Genomic DNA, 15,070 nt, shown 5'->3' on the forward strand with positions numbered 1-15,070 from the left:
TTTGTAGTGTCCCGTAAATAAGTTATTTGGATGTAAATGTAGGTGGTCAGATTAGTAAGTTTGCAGAAGATAAGCACATTGGTGGAGTTGTGGATAGTATGGGAGGTTGTCAAAGGATGCAACATGATATAGGTCAGTTGGAAAGTTGGGTGGAGAAATGGCAGATGGGCTGTAATCCAGACAAGTGTGAGGTGATGCTTTTGGGAGGTCAACTGTAAATGGCCGAACCTTAGGAGCATTGAAGTTCAGAAGGATCTTGGGGTGCAAGTTTATAGCTCCCTGAAAGTGGCAACACTAGCGGATAAGGTGGTGAAGAAGGCTAACAACATGCTTGCTTTCAATGGTCAGGGAATTAAGTATAAAAGTTGGTAAGTCATATTGCAATGTATAAAACTGTAGTTAGGCCACATCTGGATTATTGTATCTAATTTTGCTCACTGCACTTGAGGAAGGATGTGGAGGCTTTGGAGAGGATGCAAAAATGATTTACCAGGATGTTTGTCTGGATTGGAGTGTATTAGCATAAAAAGAGGTTGGGCAATATTGTGTGAAGCTGGATGAACTTGCCGGAGAGACCACTCTCTCCGTGACTCCCTTGTTCGCTCCACACTGCCCTCCAACCCCACCACACCCGGCACCTTCCCCTGCAACCACAGGAAGTGCTACTCTTGCCCCCACACCTCCTCCCTCACCCCTATCCCAGGCCCCAAGATCACTTTCCATATTAAGCAGAGGTTCACCTGCACATCTGCCAATGTGGTATATTGTATCCATTGTACCCTCTACATTGGGGAAAACAAGCGGAGGCTTGGGGACCGCTTTGTAGAACACCTCCGCTCAGTTCGCAATAAACAACTGCACCTCCCAGTCGCGAAACATTTCCACTCCCCCTCCCATTTTTTAGATGACATGTCCATCATGGGCCTCCTGCAGTGTCACAATGATGCCACCCGAAGGTTACAGGATCAGCAACTCATATTCCGCTTGGGAACACTGCAGCCCAATGGTATCAATGTGACTTCACCAGATTCAAAATCTCCCCTTCCCCCACCGCATCCCAAAACCAGACCAGTTCATCCCCTTCCCCCACTGCATCACACAACCAGCCCAGCTCTTCCCCTCCATCCACTGCATCCCAAAACCAGCCCAGCGTGTCTCTGCCTCCCTAACCTGTTCTTCTTCTCACCCATCCCCTCCTCCCACCCCAAGCTGCACCTCCATTTCCTACCTACTAACCTCATCCCACCTCCTTGACCTGTCCGTCTTCCCTGGACTGACCTATCCCCTCCCTACCTCCCCACCTATACTCTACTCTCCACCTATCTTCTTTTCTCTCCATCTTCGGTCCGCCTCCCCCTCTCTCCCTATTTATTCCAGAACCCTCACCCCATCCTCCTCTCTGATGAAGGGTCTAGGCCCGAAACGTCAGCTTTTGTGCTCCTGATTTGCTGCTTGGCCTGCTGTGTTCATCCAGCTTCACATTTTATTATCTTGGATTCTCCAGCATCTGCAGTTCCCGTTATCTCTGGGCAATATTGTATTGTTTTGTTAGGCTTGGGAGGTTGAGGGGCAACCTGATAGAAGTATATCAAATTATGAGTGGCCTGGATAGGGTGGATGGTCAGAGTCTTCTTTGCAGGTTGAAAATGTCAAATTCTAGAGGATAGAGATTTGACGTGAGAGTGAGTAAGTTTAAAAGAGATGTGCGAATCATGTTTTTATACACAGACGGTGATAGGTGCCTGAAACACCTGCAAGGGGAGAAAGTAGAAGCGGTCTTAATAGCAACATTTAAGACACATTTAGATAGACACATGAACAGGCAGGGAATAGATGGATTTGGACCATGTGCAGGCAGATGGAATTAGTTTAGAATGGCATTATGGTCAGCACAGACAAGATGGGCCATATGGCCTGTTCCTGTGCTACATTCAATATTCTAATATCGAGTTTCTGAATTGCAATGACAAATTTCGGCGGACTTTTCCAAGTAAAGGTGTTAACACTAAATTCAAGAAATTACCAAAATAATGCATTTCGAAATGAATAATTCTACAGTGAAAATTCAAAGATGAAGATTTTAAAGGTTAATTTGGAAATAAACAGTTGCTAAAAGTAATATCAAAGTCACTGTTTAGTTGTGAATTCTTATAACTGTGTTATTGTCTAATCATGTGATATCTGCTGTCAAACATGAGTCTTCAAAGCTAATCACACAATGCCAACTAAGTTCAGATTATGCTTCAATTTGAATGGAAAGCTTTTTAGAATGGAATTTCTGGAATCAAACAGATTTACAGTAAATACAAACCAAGTTAACAAGTACCGTCAGCAAAGTCAAATTTTGTTGTGATTCTAAAACAGGAGTCAAATGTGGTAAATCAAAGCTGCCTTTGTGTGAATGTAAAACACATCCAGACTGCAGCTTCTATATCACATTCAGAATAAAGAAGTACGTGTTCTTGTGAAGCAGCATATTTCAGAATGGAATTATTACTGTCTGTATCACATCTGAGGTCTGAATACTAAATTCTCCAATTGTTTCATTTCTTGCGATTACATTTAGCAGTTAAACTTCTCATTTCTGACAAGTATTCCTTCCTTATCTGTACAAGTCACAGTTCACAGCAAATATTACTCTAATGCCAAACAGCATTGTAAAATTTATTACAGAAGCAAAATTAAAATGTGATTTGGGTCAAATGATTTTGATAAACTGGGCAAACATGTTGACTATGTAAAATGTCCAAGGAGAATGATGTTGCCTACTAGATCAGCATTTATTGCCATGGCTAATTGTTCTTGAGAAGGTGGCGATGAGCTGCCTTCTTGAACCACTGCAGTCCATGTGGTATAGTTACAATGATGTAAGGAGGAGAATTCCAGGATTTTGATCCACTGACAGTGAAGGAACAATGATAAACTTGCAAATCAGAAACAATTGACATCATGCATGGTTGAATAACTATTATATAAAGTAGTTGCGTAAATTAATGTTTAAATCAAAGTTCTCCCATCATTACAAGGTTAAAACATATCGTATCCTTGAGATGTTTTGGCAGCTCACAGAATTCCAGGTTTCTAGTGATTTCATAGCAAATAGCTTTACCAGCAACAATCACTAATTGCTTCATCTCTGATTTAGCAATTTTAAGATTGTTGATGCTTACCATCAGAATCGTCATCAAATTATGTGAACTTATTAAAATAATGGGTGGCATTGCCAATCAACAAGGAAAAGAAAGGAACAAGTGGTTTAAAATATTCAATGTCTGGGCTGGAAAGGTAGATTAACATAGCATTAACAATTATCATATGGTCTGAAGGTACAGTTAATTACCAGACTTAGACAGACAAACAGGAGGCTGGAAGAACACAGCAAACCAGGCAGCATCTGGAGGAAAGGAGAAGTCAATGTTTCGGGTATTACCGTTCTTCAGGACTGGATGTGGAGGTAGGGGGAGCTGCAGATAAAGGAGGGACGGTAGCGGAATGGTGGTGATAGGTGGACACTGGTAGTAGGTAGGGCCAGGTTGGACAATGGGAGGGGTGAATCTGCTTGGTGGCTGGAAGGGAGGGTCAGATGATGGAATGGAAGGGAGCAGGTGGGACTGGAATGGGAGGCAGGGAATGGGTGGCAAGGTTATTTGAAATTGGAGAACTCAATGTTGAGTCCTCCAGGCTGTAGGGTGCCCAGACATAAGATAAAGTATTGTTCTTCAAATTTGCGTTCTGAGTCACTGTGACACTGGAGGAGGCCAAGGATGGACATGTCAGTTGGGGGGGGGGGGGGGGGTGTAGTTGAAATAGGCAGGGACTGGGAGGTTAGTTTGGCCGTTAAGACCAGGCGAAAATACTTGGCAAAACAGTTACCTAGTCAACGCTTGGTCTCACTGACATAGTGAAGTCCACATCGGGAGCACCAGGTATAATAAACTAGGTTGAAGAAGACGCAGGTGAAACTCAGTCTCTCTTGGAAGGATTATTTAGGGTCCAAGATGGAGGTGAGGGGGGTGATGTGTGGGCAGGTGTTGCATCTTTTTCGGCTACAGGGGAAGATACCGGGCGGTTTGGAGTTGTTGCAGGAACAGCACCTCATATTCCGCCTGGGAACCCTGCAGCCATATGGTATCAATGTGGACTTCACCAGTTTCAAAATCTCCCCTTCCCCCACTGCATCCCTAAACCAGCCCAGTTCATCCCCTCCCCCCACTGCACCACACAACCAGCCCAGCTCTTCCCCCCCACCCACTGCATCCCAAAACCAGTCCAACCTGTCTCTGCCTCCCTAACCGGTTCTTCCTCTCACCCATCCCTTCCTCCCACCCCAAGCCGCACCCCCAGCTACCTACTAACCTCATCCCACCTCCTTGACCTGTCCGTCTTCCCTGGACTGACCTATCCCCTCCCTACCTCCCCACCTACACCCTCTCCACCTATCTTCTTTACTCTCCATCTTCGGTCCGCCTCCCCCTCTCTCCCTATTTATTCCAGTTCCCTCCCCCCATCCCCCTCTCTGATGAAGGGTCTAGGCCCGAAACGTCAGCTTTTGTGCTCCTGAGATGCTGCTTGGCCTGCTGTGTTCATCCAGCCTCACATTTTATTATCTTGGTTTGGAGTTGTTGGTGGGGAATGGGGCGCAAACTAAGGAGTGGTGAAGGGAATGGTCCCTATGGAAGGCAGAGAGTTGTGAGGAGTGGAAGATGTTCTGGGTGCTGGGTTCTAACTGGAGTTGGCAGAAGTGTTTGAGGACAATATGTTGGATGCAGTGGCTTGTAGGGTAGAAAGTGAGGTCAAGGGGGACCCTATCTTTATTATATTTGAAAGGGGGGTTGATTAACAGCTGTGGAATGGGGAATGGAGGAGGCATGGTGGAGGGCTGCCTGGTTGACAGAGGGGGGAAAGAACGCTGTTTGAAAAAGGTGGACATCCGGGATGGAGTGGAACGTCTCCTCATCACAGCAGACGTGACAGAGACGGAGGAATTGGAAAAATGGGATAGAGTTTTTGCACGATACAGGGTGGGAGGTGGTGTAGTCTAGGTAGCTATGGGAGTCTGTGGGTTTATAGTAAACATCAAGCTGTAAACTGTCGCCAGAAATGGAAATGGAGAGGTCAAGAAAGGGGAGCACCCTACAGCTAGAAGGACTCAACATTGACTTCTCCAATTTCAAATAACCTTCCCACCCATCCCCTGACTCCCCTACCAGCCCCACCTCCTCCCTTCCATTGCACCTTCTCACCCTCCCTTCCAGCCACCAACCAGATTCATCTGTCCCATTGACCAACCAGGTCATACCCACTGCCTGTGCCCAACTATCACTACCATTCCACCTCCACCACTCTCCCCCACTCTCTTTATCTGAACCTCCCCCTATCCCCACACCCAGTCCTGAAGAAGGGCAATACCCAAAACATTGACTTCTCCTTTTCTCCAGATGCTGCCTGGCTTGCTGTGCTCTTCCAGCCTCCTGTTTGTCTACCTGGATTCCAGCACCTGCAGTTTTTTTTGTCACTTTCAGACCTAACTTCAAGGTTCTTGAGTAAGACTTGACTTTCTGTGACAAGTTCAATGGAGAATTAATATGCAAATCCACCAAGCTCTTAGAAATAACACGGAGACTAACAACACAAGACAAACAGCAAGACAAAGGGTGGAGTGGCATAATTCAACAAGCAAATTCTGGAGATTCACAACACACAAAATCCCCTGGATTTGCTGGCAGAATTGCATATTAATACTTGGCTGTGCCATTATATGTCATAATTTTTCCAGCAAGATTTAGTCCATTACATTTTGTCAGACTGTTTCAGGGGAACAGCTTGACAGTTAAACAGAAAATAATATTTTTAGGTTTTTTTTGTATATTAGTTAGCAAGCTTTAATGAACTGTAATGCATAATGGAAAATAAACCAGGTAATCTAAACTCAGTCATAATTTTATTCATTAAACACACTGTGAGATGCACAGTCTTATGTGCATCTAACAGTCTATGGGCTAGAAAATTATTTTTAAGTGACCTCATCCAGGAGAATATTCTGAATCAAATGGCCATTAGTGAATCAGATTTAGTGATTTATACAAATGTAGGCATTCAACTTGCAGGTTGCCTTAAATGTTGATCTACACATCGTTATTTGCATAATTTATTTTGTAACAGGGACATTAACTCATTTCCGTCTGCTTCACAGTCCCGCAGCTACTGATCTGACAACTCTCAAAACATTAAGCATTAATAATTTGTTACAGGAATCGTTTAAGTTCTCACTTTATGACTTATTTGAAATTTCTAAACTTTAAAATCCAGCATCATGGGCGGCAGATTATTGAAGCAGTGTCTCCTTCAGTTGTTCCATAATTTAGGTTAAGAGTCAAATACTAAGTGAAGCCTCCATGCATTTCTAAGACAGTACTTTGAGTAATATTTTTCTTCAGATCCTATTTGGAGAATTATAGCAGTAGCAAAACTTCTTTGAAAAGGGCGTGGCCTCCTATAAAGTCAGAACAAACATTGAATAATGTGCTATGTTTAGAATATCTTCAATTCAACACAAAGTAGTGACTTACTAAACATGCATGTTTGGCATTTTTCCTCACTAGCTTTTATTACCCTCTAACATTTTGACCATTTGCTGGAATGTAGTTTTGCAGGAACTGGTCATGTTGCTGGAGATCTTTTGAATTAATCTGTTCAAAGGTTTTAATATACACCTCTGGAGCAGCTGGGACTTGAACACAGACCATCTAGCCCAGAAGGAGGGATACTGCACCACAACATCCCCTCATCATCTTGCCGGATATCATTCAGATGAAAGTTATTTACCTGAATGATACACCAGACATAAACTAGCTCAACACCGTCAAGTCACAACCTGTTCCTACATGATGACTACAAACACAAACATACTCCTGTACACAAACAAACTAATTCTCATACACTTGCAGTAGAGGTCAGCCAGTAACAATAAGACACAAGAATTCTCATCAATATTCCCAACCCTAATCCAGGTGAAAGTGGTCAAGTGGCTAATTCCAGTTGTAACTGAACACATACCAGTTCAAATGTGACTTTCTGGTTTAATGGATTAGCCCATCTCAGCCCAAATCCATTGAGACATAAAGAGAACTCTGCTTTTGTTTTCAAAACTCTCATATCGCATACTCATCGTAGTAAGTCTGCGAATCAAGAAAGGAAATAGGAAAAATATAGAGATCTACAGGTCAAGTGGTTAACACCAACCATCAGAAAATGCTGGAATCCATCATTAAAGGAGGCTAACCTGCACCTAGAAGATATTAATATGATTTGGCAGAGTCAACATAGCTTTATGAAGGGGAAGTCAAGTTGAACAAATTTATTAATTTTTAAAAATTAAAAGCTGCCCTCTAACAAGAGATTGAATAACATGGGTCTATTCTCTGTGGAATTTAGAAGAATGGGGAGTAATGTAACCGAAACTAATCTTCTGAGAGAGCACCAAAATCCCAAGTCAAGGAATTGACTATCTTCATCCACTCATGGGATGTGGATAATGCTGCCTAGACCAGGATTTATTGCCCAACCCTAATTGCCCTTGAGAAGGTGGCGGTGAGCTGCCTTCTTGAACTGTTGCAGTCCATATGCTGTAGGAGGAATCATAATGCTGGTACGAAGGAAACCCACTGAATTGAGATAAGACTCCACCAAAAGAATTGTAAATTTTTGAAGCGCTTACTCCAGAGGGCAGTAAATCCTCAGTCACTGCTTGTGTTCACAATAGACAGATCAGGATAATATTGATAGATTTTTTTGGACTCTAAAGAAAGCCAAGTGATTCAGGGAGTGGCCAGAAAAGTGGAATTGCGAATTAAAAGATCATAAATGACTTTATTAAATAATGGAGGAGATGCAAAAGGTCTATGGCCTACACCTGCTTCCTATCTTTTACCTTCTAATGTTTTATTAATATATTACTAAAATATAGCATTATTTATCCAAACACATTTGGCCCATCAGGTTTGGGTGTGATAAATTTTACATTCAACTCTTGAATGTTGAGTGCCTTCAATGTAAATATAAATATAGTTTGTAGGGTCTTGTGGTGTGGTGTCTGTAGTGTCGGTGACCTTTGAACAGAAAGGGTGGATTCAAGTCCCACCTCCCCCATAGGTGTGTCGTGACATGTCCAAACAGATTGACTAAAAATAATTTAAACATGCCTTGTTTGTTGTTAGTGACATCTCCAAAAATGAACACAAATAGAAAAATATAAAGATGAAAAACTCACTGTTGTTTCTACAGTCTTGTTGTTAAATACCACTCTTGCAAATGGATCGGATGTGCCAGAAATGTCTCTTGGTGCAAGGTCTCTAAGGAGGCAATAAAGAACAAAAGATCCATGATATTTTCTCAGGTCACAGCGAAGTGGGAAGATAGTAAATTAAGTCTGAGCACACAGCTTTCACAAAGCTAATTAGCATTGATAAGATAATAGGAGTAAATCCATCAGGAAAATTTGAACAAGAGCAATGAACATAATGAGGCCAGCCACCTTGTCTCCTCACTTCAGTCAAAAATTAAATTGAGTTTCACCATGATTTGCAAGGGGTCCTGGATAAGCACTGCATTTAGAGTTCCTCCTGCCTAGTGGGAATGCACGAAGGCTTGCCAATCACTTTACCCGGGAGAAGTGTCCCTCCATGTAAGGTGGGGGGATGGACTTCCCGTTTCACATGCTGGCTGCGTCCAGCTAAAGCTCTTTGAGAATGATATAGGATACAACAGTTTTTCCTCAGATGGGATGGTACCAATGTGTTATTCCAAAGTAATGCTGAAAATGATGCAAGTTAAAGGAACACTAGTGGGTGTACAGTAAATGACTCTGAAACTGTTTAGCTGCATACATACAATGAAATGAGGTGATATAGCCTTAATAAAGACCAAAGCTACTGCAGAAACCCAGTGGGTCTGGCAACATCAGCGGAGAAAAACAGAGGTAATATTTTGAGTCAGATATAACTCTGCTTCAGATCAGAAGCCATTTTACATCTTCCTCACAGCACACATAACTTCTTGTTTTTCAATATCTGCAAATTTGTAAATAATACATATGGACCCAATCTCCAAATTATTTATATATATTGTGAAGAACTGGGGCCTAAATATTGATCCTTGTGGCAGCCCACGTATCAAGGTAAGAGTGATCTGTTTCTTCGTACTCTTACCTCTACTATCTAAAACTTTCTAGGAATCTAAGTATACAATGGGCATTGAATTTCCTTCAAATATTTGTTGATCACACCTTCAAAAAACTCCAACAAGTGCAGACATGATATCCCATTCACAAATTCATGCTAATGTGCCTAATCAGATTATTATCAACCAAACATCTATTCATCCTGTCATTTATAGTGTTTTACCAGCATTTCCATCCTACTGATATGAGGCTAGCAGGCCTGTATTTTCCTGTTTGCTTTCTTGCTCCCTTCTTAAATACTGGGGTGACTATTGCTTCATTCCAATCCACAGGTAGCATTCTAGAATCTGCTTTTTCTTGAAAGATGAATACCAATCCATCGACTATCCCTATTGCTACCTTCTTCAACATTCTGGATATAAACCATCAGTTCCTGGGGATTTATCAAATTTCAGCCCCATAAATTTCTCCAGTGTAATCTTCTCACTGATACTAATTTCCTTAAATTCCTCATTCTCCCTAGCCACTTGGATTTCTAGTGCTGGTAGATTTCTGGTATCTTCCTCAATGTAAACAGACACAAATAATCTATGTCATTTCTCTATTCCCTATTTTCCTGAATCTACCTATACTGAATTCACACTTGTTTTAGTCAAACATTTCTGTCTGATATACCTATAGAAGCTTTTACAGTCTGGTTTTATGCTCTTTGTTGGATTGAATTCATATTCTATTCTTCCTTTCCTTATCAGTTTCTTGGTCCTCCTTTGTTGTGTTCCATAAACCTGCCTATGATCGGAATTACTGTTATTTCTGGCAAATCTTTTGGGCTTTTCTTTTAATACCATACAATCCTGATAATCTTGAGTCAGTTGACTGGCCCTTTTGAGTTTATACCCCTTGAAGGAGTATATGTAGTTGCAGCAACTCATATAATAGCTCTTTAAAGATTTGTAATGCACTTTTTCAATTCACCTCAACCAATCAATGCCTCATGCCTTCATAATTTCCCTTCTTCAAATCTAACACTCATACTTTAGACTGAACAACATCACTCTCAATCACAACATAAAATTTTATCATATTGAGGTCACTCATCTCTAAAGGTTATTTACAACAAGATTATTAATTAGCCCCTTTTTATTTTATAATTAGAGGGTTAAAATAGCACATCCTCTATTGTCTCAACATACTGCTCCACTATATCAACCCGAACACACTCCAGAAAACTGTCCTCCACAGTCTTAGTGCTCAGTCAGTTTACTCAGTCTATGTGCAATTGAAAGCATCTGCGATAACCACGCTGCCCATGCTACACGCTTCTGTCATCTCCTGGTTGATACCATGCCCCACATTGCGATACGGAGTGGTGCCAACAGTGTGCGTGCAATTTCTACACTGGCTGAGGCAACCGTGAAAGTCCCACCTTCTCAAATGTGCCCCTTGCCTGAGGCACGGTGACTGTCAGACTGACATCATCACCAGTTGTCTCTCTCTAATGACAGTGCAGTCCTTCCCCCTTACTATCATTACTATTTGGTGGCCTATAAAGAACTCTAAGCCATGTCTGCTGCCATTTGCTATTTCATAGTTCCACCCAAACAGATACCAGCCTGAGACCCAGCTACACTCCCCTGAGGGACCATCATCAGTTTCCAAAATGAGATACCAATGAACAAGCATTGCAGACTTGGGAAATCCTGCATTGCCCGTATGTTTAGACTGTCTGGTACTCTCTGCCTACTCCCTCTCTGCCTACACAATTCTTATCTACGTTCTGACCACCTTTCTTACTAGGTATCTGTGTAGAAGGAGCCCAGTATTTAACAATGTCATGCCTAACTGTATCAAAGTGACATTAGATTCTAATAATCATGACATCCAATTCACACTCAATACTGAAGTTTCCAACTGTTTATGGCTGACGCATTGGCTAACCAAGTCGAGGGCTACTCAAGAGAGACTACATTTCAATAACATTTAAGCATGTTGAGATGTCCTGAGGTTGTGAATGGCACAATGTAAATATATGTCTCTCTCTTGTCTTTATCCAAACGTAGCAGCAGGTAAGGCTCACATGGAAAGTCAACTATAGACATTTTTTCCATCCACAGCCATGCTACCGGCCTGTTCCTACTGAAAAGAAAAGTGGTCTGGAGACACCAAGTCCATATGCCTACAGGTATGACAGCCCAGCACACATTATATTCGGCTGCAAGCCAATTCAAATTTCACTCATGTTGGAAGAAATTCAGGACTCCATGCCAGAGTATTGAGAGAGGGAAGGTTTCTTCTTTTACCCAACAAAATAATACCGGTCACAAAATAATTGAAATAAACCATGCAGAATCCCTCTGATAACAAATGTTAGCAGAGCTGGAGAATGAGTCCATATTTGATGCGTTTTGCTCCTCTTTGCTGCTACAGGGCCAAAGCTGGTCACACAGCTGTGAGGAGCTACAGTTTCAAACACCTCTGGGAGGCTCCTCTGGGATTTCTATGTATCTGCAATGCAAGTTCTGTGGAAGGCTGATGTTTCCAAGCTTTGGCCGAAACAGAAAAAGTAAACCATACTAATTGATTACAAGTTAATTACAAATCTAAACAATTCCAATTCCAGCTCTCCCACTTAAAGGATAGTGGCACTTATCCCACTATCCCACTTATAGCATAGTGGCCCAGTGGTTGGCACTATTGCCTCACAGCATCAGGGACCCAGCCTTTGGGTGACTATGTGGAGTTTGCACATTCTTCCCATGTCTGCGTGAGTTTGCTCCAGTTTTCTCCCACAGTCCAAAATGTGTGGGTTAGGTGGATTGGCCAGGCTAAATTGACCACATTATCTAGGGATTCACAGGCTAAGTGGACTAACCTTGGGAAATGCAAGGTTACAGGGACCGGTTGGGATGCTCTTCAGAGGGTCAGTGTGGACACAATGGACCGAATGGCATGTTTCAACATTGTAAGAATTCTTCTAAGATTCTAGGATTTCTAACACCCAGAACATTAGGGTAAAAGAGGAAACTCAAACACTTTTTTTATCTGAGGTGTTGAAATTATGGGTTATAAGACTGAATGCCACTGTGAGGGAATAATTTAAATGGACTCAAAATATAACTGATTGTATTTCCACAGAATGAAGAATTCAGGGATAAAATGAGACACCAAAGTGGAAGGCACTTGCAAGCAAGTGGAGCTAGCTGAGTGGGCACCATTGTCAGCATGGACCTGTTTGGGCAGAAGGGCCTCATTCCATGCTGTATTACTCTATGACTCTATGATTTAAAAAAAGCATAGTTTAAAAGAGGTCTTTTGCAGGTGAACACATATTTTGCTTTTTGGGAATTCATGTTCTACCATGCCACTGTGACACCTGCTGATAGATCTTAAAGTTTATGTAGTTAAGATTAAAAAAACATAATGTCAAAGAACCTTCAGCACAAGCACAGGTGGTTCAGTACCATGCTTTTCAGAGTCATAGAGGTCTACAGCATAGAAAATGTCCCTTAGCCCGTCTAACTGTGCTGGTCTAAAACAAGCACCTAACTATTCTAATCCCTTTTATCAGCACTTGGCCCCATAGTCTTGTACGACTCTGCATCACAATTGTACGTCTAAAAACTTCTTAAATCTTATGAGGGTTTCTGCCTCTGTCACCCTCACAGGCAGTGAGTTCCAGATTCTTACCACCCTCTGAGTGAAAAATTACTTTTTTCACATCCCCTCTGAACCACCTGCCCTTATGTTAAATCTAAGCCCCTGGACATTGAATCATCCAATTTAATTCCACATGCCAGCATTTCCTTCACAACTTTGTAAAAAGTATCCAAATACTGACTGATCTACTGAAAGTAATTCTCATGGTTCAGATTCAAAGACAAATAAATGTCAAATTGAGATATTGCGCAACAACGTCTCTCGACTTTTAAGCAGATGTCAGAGGATAGAGATCCTGCCTACATAGTCATGGGATGCTGTGCTTGGCATTTAAGCTCCTATCAATTTTGTGACCTTTTCGCTGTTGAGTGTGCTCATTTGTAACCATAAATAAATGGGTTTGAATGGTAAACAAAACAAGAAAACACATAACCCTTAGACTGCCAGCAGGTTCAGGGAAATTCCAGTTCTCCTGGGCTAACTGATGCTGTTTGTTATGAGGCTGATAGACTGCTGGCCTAAAGAACCATAATTGGCCAGTAGTAAGTTAATCAAACATCGGAAACAGTTTTGTTATGGCCATCACTCCAATCCTCCAGTCATTCTAAAGTCCAAATTCTGAAGATGCATGGCAGAAGTGAAGTCCAAATTCTGAAGATGCATGGCAGAAGTGAAGTAAATATCACTGCATCATTGAAACCTGGCTAATCAAGCAAATATTAAAGAGACACTGCTTGAAATTAGGGAAAAGCTGGCCTGAAATCTTTCTGGAAATAATAGCCTCCTAACATTTCAAATTATCCATCACTCCTTCACCAAAGATACAGCTGAGGTTTCAAACAAGAGCCCAAATTGGGGGAATGACGTTGTATCTACCTCAATGTCTTAGCTCTAGTTGGCCAGCTAATGTTTCCCTTTATCTTTCTCTCTTCACAGATGTAGTCTGCTTGGTGAGAGTAGAAAACCCAACTATTTTTTTCAAATTCATTTCTGGCATATGTGCATTGCTGGCCAGGCCCACATTTGCTGCCCATCTTTGATTGCCTCAGAGAGGGTAATAGTGAGCTGCCTTCTTGAGCACTGCAGTCCATGTGATGTAGGTAGGGTTTTGTGAAGGATCTGTTATAAAGTTCTAAATTAGAATGATGTGCAACTTGGACGGCAACTTAGATGGCAGCAATCAGACATTTGGAAGGTTCTGTTAATGGAGCCTTGGCAAGTTGCTACAGCACATCTTGGAGCTGGTACATAAGAGTTGTCACTGTGCACTAGTGATGAAGGAAGTATACATTTGAGGTAGCGGATAAGGTGTGACATCAAGCGGTCTGCTATGACCTGGATGTTGCTGAGTCTCTCAAGTGTTGTTGGAACTGCACTCATTCAGGAAAGTGGCGAATATTCCATCACACTCCTGTCTTGCACCTTCCAGACGGTAGACATGCTCTAGGGAGTCAGAAGATGTCCACAAAATCACAGCTTCTGACCAGTTTCTGCAGCTACAATATCTGTATGATTGCAATAACATCTCTAAACAGGTTAGTTAGAAAACAGGTTTTTTAATATGGCCAATGCAGTTATATTTCTAATCGTGGAAACTCCCAGAATGTTGATGGTAGAGGATTCAGCAATGGTAATTATGTTGAAAATCATGGGGAGATGGTTAGATTCTCCCTTGCTGAAGATGGTCATTGCCTGGCATTTTTTTAGATAAATGCTCTGTTATCATTAGCAGATACGTAGGGATATCACCACTGGCAAGTTTATCTCCAAGCTGATTTGGAAATATTATTAACATTCCTTCAATGTTATTTGGTCATAATCCTGAAACCCTCTCCCCAACAACATTGTGGGTCTCCCTACAACAAATGGATGCAGAGGCTCAACAAGGTAGCTCAACTGTACAAAGGCAAGAAGAGATGGGCAACAAATGCTAGCCCAGCCAGAAATGACCACATTAGGCATGCCCAGTCACTGCATTTGTGTGTGAACCACGGCTGGTCCTCAGGCTTGATGGCCTTGTTAGTTTATCAAGGTATAGATGACCATGTTCATTATGGAGGGTATGCAATGGAGTACACTGAAGACTGCTCGGCCTGATCTGCACTTGGAAGGCTCTGCTGCCAATAGGACAGGGTGCTGCAACTGATTGAGTTTTGGACAGGTTTCTAGCTACAATTTCCTCCCCTCTGGGCCTTTGAAATTCATCTGCTTTCAGAGGAGGCCATACTGACTGTT

At 42.0% G+C, this 15,070-nt stretch overlaps 1 protein-coding gene across 4 annotated transcripts in view; it reads right to left on the reverse strand.

Moving 5' to 3' along the window:
* The window catches only part of LOC125464136 (rasGAP-activating-like protein 1), a 250,170-nt gene that overhangs the window by 152,328 nt on the left and 82,772 nt on the right, over nt 1-15,070 (reverse strand). For all 4 annotated transcript variants that reach the window (XM_048556259.2, XM_048556258.2, XM_059655017.1 and 1 more), the window contains one exon: nt 8,270-8,351. In XM_048556259.2, the coding sequence (XP_048412216.1) occupies nt 8,270-8,351 (82 nt within the window). The remainder of the gene's footprint in view (nt 1-8,269; nt 8,352-15,070) is intronic.

Source organism: Stegostoma tigrinum, chromosome 26, assembly GCF_030684315.1.
Source record: "Stegostoma tigrinum isolate sSteTig4 chromosome 26, sSteTig4.hap1, whole genome shotgun sequence".
In the NCBI taxonomy this organism is placed as follows: Eukaryota; Metazoa; Chordata; class Chondrichthyes; order Orectolobiformes; family Stegostomatidae; genus Stegostoma; species Stegostoma tigrinum.